This window comes from Nerophis ophidion, linkage group LG16 (genome assembly GCF_033978795.1).
Source record: "Nerophis ophidion isolate RoL-2023_Sa linkage group LG16, RoL_Noph_v1.0, whole genome shotgun sequence".
In the NCBI taxonomy this organism is placed as follows: domain Eukaryota; kingdom Metazoa; phylum Chordata; class Actinopteri; order Syngnathiformes; family Syngnathidae; genus Nerophis; species Nerophis ophidion.
Genome location: NC_084626.1, coordinates 14038055 through 14049920, shown reverse-complemented (window position 1 = coordinate 14049920; position 11866 = coordinate 14038055). Strand labels below are relative to the sequence as shown.

The window sequence follows — 11866 nt, the reverse complement described above, 5'->3', positions numbered from 1 at the left end:
GATCAACAATATGATTTGCCCGAGTAGCTGGACAGGACACAAAAAAAAAAAAACTTTCAGTGAAATCACTAATGGCAGCCCTGAAGCTACAGTACTATGTTTATGGTATTTGGCTGCAGATTCATGCACAATTAGGCAACTGAATGTTACTGCTCTGTTTATTTACCATTCAGCAGTCAAACAAAATCACAAATACCACATGACTCGTCTCTGTCTTTCAGGAAGGTGCTTTATTTCTGCAGACATTTACGACAATCTTCATCACGTTACAAAACAATATTATCTGTATAAAACAATGTTTTCATTGACAACACACACAGTAGTCAACATGGGAAAAACAATAAGTCATGTGATCACTTCCTTTGCTTGTTACCGCAACCTCAAGTGTCATCAAAATATGTCAAATAAAACCTTTAGCAGTCTGCTTTTGACAAGTGGTGCATTCAGTAAGAAGGCCTCTGGAATGTCCGGTCAGCAGTGCTTTCCATTCTCTCTGCAATTACTGGCAATGGAAGTCTATAGTCATATTTAAAATGTTTCCAGCTTGTTGATAATTAAATATCTTGCTGGTGCGCCTTACTAAGATCTTGTCACTGAATTGAAATAATCAATATCCCTGATTTAACAATCTTTTGCCACATTCTAAAAAGGGCATTTAATTATGGATGTCTCAATAAACTTCTACACTTCCGATACGATGCCGAGATTGGACCTTGCGTACTGGCCCTTGCCGATATGGATCTAATACGATATCAAAGCAAATAAAAAATGAATTATTTTACAGTTCGAAATGTTTGATCGAATGAAATAACTCAAAACAGAACAATGGTAGTCATTAAAAACACAAACCTATTGATTAATAACCATCTGGAATGGACTTATGCTGTCTTAATTACACTGAGGTAGAGTGGTAATTAGTTTTTTGGTAGCACTTACTAGTGACAAGAATTCATTAAGTTCATGACACAGTAAGAACGATGCGGACAAGTTACTGGATACTTTCTAATACACTTTTGCCTTGGAGATTTGTATGTGTAAGCAATATAAAACTATAATAATGTGATACTTGTTTATATTGACAAACGTGCGGTTTTAGACTGCAATAACGTTCAAATAAGGCAGTCCTCAAATATTAGATTGGGCCCTACTGGGGGGTTGCAGTACAATACCAGGGGGAGCGTGTGACCGCCGAGGAACATGTTTTATCAGTATCATCCTTCAAAAAACTGTGCATCAGAAATAGTGCTTATTGTAGCCATTCATTTTGACAAAAACAAGAAAAAAAGTCAGCCCAAGTTGTTTTGTTAGTTCAGTTTTTCAGATTAAAGGGGAGCATCACTTTTTTATTGAGTAACTCACAATCCTCATAAAACAAGAACCCGTTTTTCTTTTTTTAATGTATTCTAATTAGTAAAAATATGTGATCAAAAGTCAGAGTACAATGGAGCCTGTGAGTTGCCCCATTCTGCCTATACAGCCCTTAAAAAAACATCCAAACACCTCCATTAAAGTTTTATATACAAGATGTAAGTAAATATGTAAAGTAGTAAAGGGCACATGTATATACAATATTTACGTATTTTGCTAATTTTAAGCATACATGGCACATTCATTAAAAAAACGCAATCAAAAAGTTTGCTTTTTTTTTTTTAACATCACTGTTTATTACTCACTGCAGACTTCATGAGAGACAACAAACATAATAAAACATCACTTGCTGTACAAGGTCTGTCATTAGAATGCCAAATGATATAATGTTCTTAGAGCCCTGTTAAGATGAAGGTGGAACCTAGCGCCTTGTGCCTTTCTCACCATTTCCGGGTCTAAATTGGCTGTCAAAGTGTACCAACTTGTAATACGTCCTCATCCTTCTACTAGCCAGCATGATTTATGATTTACAATAAACTTTCACAAGCAAGGAAGCATCTTACCACTCGATGACGGCAATATAGACCCACAAACTTGGGCGCCGCTATAGTTTGTCTGCGTCAGCGCTTATAATAACAATATCACTAATACTTAGTTAATATTCAAATAACGCAATGAAAATGGAGTATTGTTGGCATTTTTTGAATTGTTATTTATTGGGTTTCAAAGGCGGAATAGAGGACCTCCCCTTAGCTCCATTGTAATCGGACTTTTATCTACAAGTTAGAATGCATTAAAAAAAACATTTGTCATCATGTCTCTCATAATATTTGTGAACAATAGGCTAAATTCCAAAAAAAGGGCAGTTCCCCTTTATAGTCTTTATATATTGGGCTTCTGAGTTGATGTTGCTGATCAATTTTAATTCCTTATTACATTATTGAGTTTATTTAGTTTTATTTTTCAGTATCAAATGATCTAATTCAGTCAAAATGTTTACCGCAGTTTAAATAAGAATTATTTACCTTTTAATTTCAGGCAAATTGATTCACTTTAAATCTTTTTTGTTACCAACTAAAACTCAATGTTAATAAAATGTTTTTTTGTTGTTAGTTGATCAATATGTCTTTCTTATTTTGTTTTCTTTAATGTTAATAATAATACAATGTTTTGCAGAGTTGCACAAGGAAACACTCCTCCGGACTGCTTGTTTAGGAGATGTTACATGAAAGCTGGTACAACTCTGCTATCGGACCCGTATCCAATATCAGTATCAGATCAGGACCCCGCCATTCGCATACATATACTTTAAGAACATTGTTTACGCTTGTATTGACAATGAGTATTCATCAATTTGGACATGGATCTTTGCGTTATGCTAAAATAAATAGGTAAACATTGTGTATGCAGACAACTGACATGTGGCACAAACTTGGCAAATACATTCACTTTGGCTGATGGGAGACAACAAATATGTAGAAAAACATCACTCATAGATTCAAACACATAAAAAATGAGACCAATGCAAGCTAGATACACACACACACTAAAAAGAACACAAACGGTGATGATGCCTTGTCACCATCACCCAACTAGGTCACTGGCCTAAGCGGTCAATGCACGTTAGCCTCAAACCAATAAACGCATAGCTGTAACAGCTCACCGTTTATGAAACAGTGAGAGTAGCGTCGCTGGCACGAGTGTTGACTAAAACGGGAGCAGCATGATAATGATTGCAATGGAAGGCGTCTTGGTTCTGAGCTACTGCAATGTTTAAGACATAAAAAAATATATAGGCTCTCAAAAAGCTACTTCAATAAGACCTCAACTGTGAGTGCAGCGTCAATGCGTCGAACGTACGTAAGAAGGGCACAGACTGATAAATAGGTTGAGTTCAAGTGTGACAAGTTTAAATACGAGCTGACCAATGACCTCACTACATTTTGTCACTAACTCCTTTCACAAGTCATTTGGGCTCCAACATCCTACATGTTATAGACCCGTGTGGTGGGTGCAGCATGCGTGATGTTGCTTTTCTGCGCCACGGAGGGCCTCTCCCGCCGCATGTATCTTTGTTTCCTAGCTTCAAACGAGAAAACAATAATTATTAGTAGATAACCTGTTTGGTGAGACGAGCGAGTAACGAATAAACAGGCTTCTTACCTGTCGAGGAGGGAATCATGACAGCCTAGAGAAGGGGGAAGGAAGAATGTTACCATGGTAACAGGAACAACATTTTGTTAGCATGAAGGGCAACAAAGCTGACTTACGGTCTCGCTTGGCTGAAAGATGAAGGCTGTGAAAGCACAGAAAATATCACTGACAATTTTTACTACTGTAAATCTTGCTACAGTGGAACACGTTTATGTCGACGTCACTCAGACTTCCTTAATGTCGAATTGGCAGTTTGACATAATTGACAAACTAGGATTTGTGGTAACTAAACATGTATAAACTTGTCAAAAGTGCTTTGTGTGCATGCATGTGTGTCTTCTTTTTTTAATTGATGATGAAGCTCTTTTTGTCGCAACTTTCCTGTGCATGAAAAGTGTTAGTTTGATTAACTGATTATGCGTGTATGTCGACGTCGACTCAAGCGGGCACTTTTTAGTAACAAGAAAAAGCTGGTGGACTTGAGGAGTTGTCAACAGACATAAGCGGGCTCCACTTGGACATAATTTAAAGTGGTCAAAAATACAGCATTGTAAGTTTACTATCCAGTGACTAAACTTTAAACACACACCCATTAATGTTTAAATATCTGGCAAAACAAGCAAGAACTATACTAATTTTGTCTTTCCTACAGTCAAGCATGGCGGGGGTGGCGTCATGGTCTAGGGCTGCATGAGTGCTACCAGCATTGGGGAGCTGTGGTTCACTGAGGGAAAGCATTCATTCCAACATGTAGTGTGCCATTGTGTAACAGAAACTGGGCCGTGTAGTAGTTTTCCAACATGATAAGGATGAAAACACACCTCCAAGATAACAAGAGCATTGCAGAAGAAGAGTGGACAAAGCATGTCTCCTCCACACCTGAACTCAATTGAACACCTGAGGGGCATCCGCCACTAATGGGAAGTCAGAATTTTGTAGTCCGAAGTTTCAACTGCAACGCCCCCTTCGAAGTCAGATATCCTACTCAGGAAATCGGAGAGTCCTTACTACCCGAGTTGGTTTTTACAGATAGCTACTCCAGGTGTCAACAATGGTGTTTTTGTGTTCCTTTTTCATTCACCGTGTTGAAAGGTTGCACAAGGAGCGCATATTTGTCTTTTGTCATATTTTTATTCAGATAAACCAAGTGTATAAATAGCTTTCCTGGACGTGGCCATCTTGATCTTTGACCTTGTAACTGGTACGCTCATAGATTGGTTGTGACATAATTCCCAGCTGTGAGGTAAATGGAACGCACCATAACATCCAGCATTCGGTATGTGTACATGCACTTAATTTGTCCGATTTCTCAAATTGTTCGGCTCTAAACAAGCCTCTAACAGCCCTTGGAAATACCTTAATCCGATCGTGTTTGGTTTTTGAAAAGTCGGACTAACACACTTGGAATATATGCGATTGGAAATCAGATTTCGCAAGTGGGTGTGTGCGGCCGGAGACGACCCTTTGTATCGAGCATTTGCCAGTCTCAGCGCGTGGGATAAAACCCGGAAGCAGACACCATTCAATAAAACAAAGCAACAATTGTCCTGAAGAGGAGACTTTTTGTTTGCTTCACAAACTAAAAGAACAAAAGAAGTGCAGCGATGGTAGAAAAAAAGAAATGAAGATTTATTTCAGAAGGTAGCTAAGGAAATGTAAAATGCCGGCTTAATTTGGATCGATGAAATACGAATGAGATGAAAGATAAAGAAGCAGGTATATTAATGGAAAATAATTAAGCATACACAAACCTCATCACGCTGCATTTGTGCTCTCCAAACCGATTAACTTTCCGCACAGCCAGCAAGATAGTCCAGAACATAGCAATCTTTTTTCTTCGGATTTAAAACTCCTTCCATCAATCCACACAGCCTTATGAATAAACTCTGAGACATTCAAAAGTTTTGCTTCCATGACTCTTCATCCAAAAATTTCTTCAAAAAAAAACTTTTCTGTCTTTGCTTCGGACCTGCATCCGCCCGATACATTCTTGGTAGTAGCGTCATTTTCGTAGCACAATCCAAGATAATTTCTTGATACTGTCTGCTATTTAACACAAACTTAGCCATTTTGGATGTAACATTTGTAATCTGCTGCGATGAAGGAGCGACTTGTCCAGGGTGTCCCCCGCCTTCCGCCCGATTGTAACTGAGATAGGTTCCAGCACCCCCCGCGACCCCGAAAGGAATAAGCCGTAGAAAATGGATGGATGAATGGATGGGTATTTGTAATGTGTGCCAATATTACAGCGTTCATCCCTTTAAAAAAGTTTAAGGATTCGCAGATGGCTACTAAGTCATAGGTCAACGGGAAAAATTATTAATTTAACCACGCTAAAATGAAATATGCTCCCCACAGTGTGCGAGAGGCACATGGCGCGTGACAAATAGTCGCATTAGAGAAAGTGCATGGACACTTGGAATTTACACATAAGTGAAAATACAAAAAAGCTAACTATTTGGGAAATCAGACTAATTTAGTCCATGGAAATGTAGTGAGTGATGTCATAATGGAGGAGTGGAAAATGATTCTACGTCCAAGAGGATTATAACAGTGCTTGATAACGGTGGTGCTCATACGGAATATTTACACTGAACATGGTCACTTTGAGCTGTACTCACTTTTTTGCCAGACATTTTCACAATCATGTCAGTGTGTCGATTTGTTTTCAGTGGACAGTAACATACGGGCTTACCTTTGTTGCGGCGGTAGAAGATGCTCGGGAGTCGATGTGAGCGTTTGAGGTAGAAGAATGAGGCGACGGACAGGATCAGGAACAGGCTAATCAATAGCGTTCCAAGAAGAAGCGAGGCGGCCACACCTGGGCCTCCTGCTCCCAAACAAAGCACATTGACAGTTTTGAACATATACTCCCACAGGACCCACTTACTTTTCTTAGGTCAAACATGTTGGAAAAAACTGACTACTACCAGTCTTACTGGTTAAAACCTGCATATCTTAACAATTTGCTATCTAGTGACCGACACATACAGTGTCAGTGAGTATGGAAGGTATTCAAACCTCATTAAATTGTTCACTCTGTTTCAGTGCAGCCATTTTCTAAAATCAAAAAAGTAAATTCTATTTCTTATTAATGTACACTCAGCACCTCATCTTGACAAAAAAAAAAGCAGAAATGTAGAAATGTTTGCAAATATATTAATAAAGAAAAACTATATTATGTTAAAGGAGAAATGACACCATCTAAAGGCGACTTTGTGAAAGGAAGAAATCAGTTCATTATTTCTGTTTGAACATTGTTTGACACTAGATGTGTCCCGTTCCGATATTGGACAGTGGTATGATTTTACCAAAGAAAAATCAAGTATCGGATTTATTTTTTTGTTTTTACAAAATTCAGTTACATGGAAGTCAAACTAATTTGTCATAATTATCGCAGCAATACAGAACACTAGGGGTGCTGAAAAATGTATTTGAATCTGAATCAAAATTCTTATTTATCGCAATTCCAAATTAATTCAATTTTTTTATTTTTAAAAGTGTTTTAAGAATTTTTATTTATTTATTTTAAGAACCCATTTTAAAAACACGTTTTTTAGGCCATCTCCGCGCTTGCCCACTGTGTGTATGCGTCATACATCAGCACCTGAGAGCATCATTTGCAACCGGTTTTCAAACACTGCTACTGTTTGTTCTCTAGGGCAATGTCTGGGGTCAAGGGGAGCTGCTAAAACTTTATTTACCAGTGACAATTTTGACAGTGACAAAGGATTTTATTTTTTTCTCTTAATTCTATTTTTAGACCAAATTATGTATTGAGAAACTCGTGTTTAAATTGAAAAATCTGAATTGAATCATCACCCCAAGAATTGGAATGGAATTGAATTGTGAGCTCTCGTAAGATTCACATCGCAGTAGAACACAGAAAATGTGCATAAAAAACGATTTGCTTGAGTTAAATTGATATTCGGAATTGCCATAACGATGATTTGTTGCTGGTGTGAAAAATGTGTGCGTTGGGCTATAACTGATAAGCGCTGTTGGTAGGGGTGCTAAAAATATTAACATCCAAATCACAATGTATTATTAATTACAATTCTAAATAGATTCATAACATTTGAGAATTGAATCAATTTGCAAACATTTTATTTTTTTTTTAGAATCAATTTTACATCAAACAATTTATCATTTTGCTTTTATTAATTTTTTTTTTTTTAGGTTTTGTGTTTAATAAGTATTATATTTGTATGTCTTCTCAATTGCTTTGTAAATTTCTATCTTAAGTATTGTAAAGCTTTTTAAAAAAAGTAAAAAGGCACTGCGCGTAGTCGTACATCAGCAACCAGGAAGAGCTTTTGTAACCTGTAACCTGTTTTTAAAAGATGTTATTATAATGTATATGCCAATAAGAGCTTTTGTAACATGTATGGAAAATGTTGTATCATAATTCATATACCAAATAATATATTACAAAAATCATGTTGGATTATATTGGCTTGCATCTAAAATTTCTAATACAAGCACTTTTATACAAGCAGTCCTGCAGTGTGTTAAAACATCTAAATGTCCTTTAATAAGCACACAATGTTTTTCTTTTCTTCTAATTTAGTCAAGCCATTTACAAAAAGGTACACATGGTAGGCTCTAGGCTTCTATGGGCTAGCAGCTACCCAACACCTTAGCACACAAGCTAGACATACGTAATAAGTATCCTTCATTGAACAATATTGCAGTCTAAAACTGCACATTTGTCAATGCAAACAAGTATCCGATAATTATAGTGACATATTACTTACACATACAAAAACTCCAAGGCAGAAATGTATTAGAAAGTATCCTGTAACAAACGTGTCCACATCATTGAACTTACTGCATCACTAGCTTAACTTAATACATTTTTGTGGCTACTTGGTGTCACCAAAAAAACAGTTACCACTCCGCTTTAATTTAAAGAGAGCATAAGTCAATTTCAGGTTAGTGTTTTTCATACTTACCATTGTTCTCTGACAAATTGCACTGATCAAACCTTTTTCTAACATTCCACACTACCAAATAATAAAAGTACCGTATTTTTCGGGGTATAAGTCGCTCCAGAGTATAAGTCGCACCTGCCGAAAATGCATAATAAAGAAGGGAAAAAACATATATAAGTCGCACTGGAGTATAAGTCGAATTTTTGGGGGAAATGTATTTGATAAAAAACCCAAAACCAAGAATAGACATTTGAAAGGCAATTTAAAATAAATAAAGAATAGTGAACAACAGGCTGAATAAGTGTACGTTATATGACGCATAAATAATTTAAAATAAATAAAGAATAGTGAACAACAGGCTGAATTAGTGTACGTTATATGACGCATAAATAATTTAAAATAAATAAAGAATAGTGAACAACAGGCTGAATAAGTGTACGTTATATGACGCATAAATAATTTAAAATAAATAAAGAATAGTGAACAACAGGCTGAATAAGTGTACGTTATATGACGCATAAATAACCAACAGAGATGATGCCTGGTATGTTAACGTGACATATTATGGTAAGAATCATTAAAATAACTATAACATATAGAACAGGCTATACGTTTACCAAACAATCTGTCACTCCTAATCGCTAAATCCCATGAAATCTTACACGTCTAGTCTCTTACTTGAATGAGCTAAATAATATTATTTGATATTTTACTGTAATGTGTTAATTTCACACATAAGTCGCTCCCGAGTATAAGTCGCACCCCTGGCCAAACTATGAAAAAAACTGCGACTTATAGTCCGAAAAATACGGTATGTGTAAATTGTGCTGATATCGTACCAAATCCGTATTTGTATTGGCCTATACTCCAAGGACACCCCCTTGTTGACACGTTTAGAAATAACACAAATAGCAATGTCTTGGCAATTTAATGTTAACATGTCAAAGTAATTGCACAGTTTAACCGTCCACTGGTACATTGAAGTTAACATAACAGTATAATAAAACACAATTTAGGGGCAAATGTCACATACTGTATCTTACCAATTTTAGGCATGACAGTTGTGACTGTCGTGTGGTTTTTCCTGTCCATCGTGTAGTCTAATGGCAAACACAAAAGAAAACAATATCAATCACTTCCCTTGATCTTAAAAATGACCACTTGAGATTGCTTACTGTAAGTGCAAGTTGTTACGTTGTCAGTGTCTACAGTAGCAGAGTCACACTGTATGCAAATGATGCTGCTGCTCTCCAGCACACGGAAGAAGCATCCTACAGAAGATTAATGAGAACATTTTGGTACATTGAAATGTCCATTTATGCATTTACATGCGTATGGAAATTATGTAATCAATCAGCTGATGGACAGGCTTCTAATGAGGAGACTAGAGCAGTCATTGCCATGGCAATCCTCACACGACCTACTTTGTGGTGTATATTTTGGGCAGACCAGCCAGGACACATGAGGCAATGTTCAATGTGTAATCACACTAAGCATAAGCTTGCTTTATTTTTTTACACGTCTTATCAGTTATTTGTTTTTAGAGATAGTGCAGGGCTTGTTTTATTGATTTTTGTAACCCATTCTGCTTTTTTACACAAAATGGCTGAGATACAATAAAACCATAAAGCTACACGTCAAATGACATCCCACCCATTAGGGGTCTCAACAAACCTGGCTCGCAGCGAGTGTCGTTCAAACACGAACTGTTGGTCCGCTGTTTGTCGCCGCAGCACTCCAGCGAGTTATGATGTAGCGCCTGTGGAGACAAAGGACATCTGCTCAGTGCCAAACAGAGCACATTTTACCCGAGCCGGTCGGGATTGGTTAGTTTTCCCACCTTGGTTACACGTGTCTCCGGTCTGATGAGTATCACTGTCGCTGCCAGGACCAAGAGGAATGACAGCGCCATGTTTGAACCCTGGAAAGCAAACTGAACAATCAGACAAGACATTTCATGAACAAGAAAAGTGTTCTAAATATTTCAGCATATCTCGTGAGACTTCATGGTCTGTCAGAGTAATATCAGAGAAATAATACTGCACCATTTCAAGGGTGGAAGAGTTACCTTATACATACACTCAAATGCATTATTTAAGTTTTGATGTATTGCATTTAACTTATGTTTATGCTTGCATGACCGTTTGGAAGCTACCTGCAGCAACCCAAACCTCTCCCCTAGCATAAACATGAGTAGTATTATTACACAGATGTGCAACTGCACAACAGCAAATAATGGTAAATGTTTACAAGTCGGCTACACGGTGGCAGAGGGGTTAGTGCGTCTGCCTCACAAAACGAAGGTCCTGAGTAGTCAGGGTTCGATCCTGGGCTCGGGATCTTTCTGTGTGGAGTTTGCATGTCCTCCCCATGAATGCGTGGGCTTCCTCCCACCTCCAAAGACATGCAACTAGGGATAGGTTGATTGGCAACACTCAATTGGCCCTAGTGTGTGAATGTGAGTCTGAATGTTGTCTGTCTATCTGTGTTGGCCCTGCGATGAGGTGGCGACTTGTCCAGGGTGTACCCCGCCTTCTGCCCGATTGTAGCTGAGATAGGCGCCAGCGCCCCCTGCGACCCCAAAAGGGAATAAGCGGTAGAAAATGGATGGATGGATGTTTACAAGTCTCCTATCCCGTTTACAGAGGGTTTTTTTTTTTTTTTAAAGATAATATCAGTTTAACCCTGGAACAGATCAAGCTTGTTTGTTCAATTGTTTCCTGTGGGAAAATGCTTTATACAAAATGATAATAGCAGGACTCATCAAGCTCCTACATCCATCCATCCATTTTCTTCCGCTTGTCCCTTTCACTAACAATAAATGTATATATTTAGCTTCAATTCCACCACATATTTGACTATTTACACCTTAACTCCATTTGATAATTGATACGATAGAGTGATATCATCGTCTCAGTACAAAATCAATGCACACCATGTTATTGCTACTGCGTGCTATGGTTGTAGCAAAAAATTACCAATGTAACGAGTCTGTGGTTTGTAATCACAATACCTCCTTTGTCGCTAATACTTTACCCTTACACCAGTTCTTGAGTTTAAACACAAGATTCATTGCTAAAGTTAGACATTTCCCGTAGCTAGCTATAGCACCTGCCACCTGACTGACGTTGCATCGTGTTAGCAAACACAATTTACAAGAATGACTGCATTGCTAAGGCAGAAAAGAAGCTGCATGGCTGCATATTTGCGAAACACAAACTTGCCAGCGATTTTCCAGACAAAACATTGACTCACCTAGGTCGGGTGGAACAGATGGCGCTCGGCCGAGAGGGTCTGTTGTCGAGTTTGTTGTCAGTTTTGTCATCAACACACCTCCGCAGTTTTTTCTGCCATTAAAATCAGCCGCACGATGCCCTTTCAATTATTTAATCAACATCCGGGTGGCTCCA

General features: G+C 37.8%; 1 protein-coding gene across 3 annotated transcripts; it reads right to left on the bottom strand.

Annotated features, from left to right (window-relative positions):
- Positions 1-211: 211 nt before the first annotated feature.
- Positions 212-11863, bottom strand: lg16h1orf159 (linkage group 16 C1orf159 homolog). 3 transcript variants are annotated; one of them, XM_061874353.1, is made up of 9 exons: positions 11712-11863; positions 10297-10377; positions 10131-10215; positions 9632-9727; positions 9500-9556; positions 6218-6352; positions 3639-3664; positions 3532-3556; positions 212-3451 (listed from the first exon to the last, which is right to left on the bottom strand). In XM_061874353.1, the coding sequence occupies exons 2-9, from the start codon at positions 10366-10368 to the stop codon at positions 3354-3356; spliced, it is 594 nt and encodes a 197-aa protein (XP_061730337.1). In that variant the 5' UTR covers positions 10369-10377; positions 11712-11863; the 3' UTR covers positions 212-3353. The 3 variants fall into 3 exon arrangements, with proteins under 3 accessions (XP_061730337.1, XP_061730336.1, XP_061730338.1); XM_061874352.1 differs by lacking the exon at positions 11712-11863 and adding an exon at positions 11470-11598; XM_061874354.1 differs by lacking the exon at positions 11712-11863 and adding an exon at positions 11435-11563.
- Between the last annotated feature and the right edge of the window lie 3 nt (positions 11864-11866).

What these genes read in the sequence shown, in the direction of transcription:
- lg16h1orf159 (XM_061874352.1), bottom strand. Translation starts at nt 11,529, where the DNA reads ATGAATCTTGTGTTTAAACTCAAGAACTGGTGTAAGGGTAAAGTATTA. An exon ending in CGGAGACACGTGTAACCAAG is followed by an intron (nt 10,216 to 10,296) that starts GTGGGAAAACTA and finishes TTGTCTCCACAG; the next exon opens with GCGCTACATCATAACTCGCT. An exon ending in CGTAACAACTTGCACTTACA is followed by an intron (nt 9,557 to 9,631) that starts GTAAGCAATCTC and finishes GTTTGCCATTAG; the next exon opens with ACTACACGATGGACAGGAAA.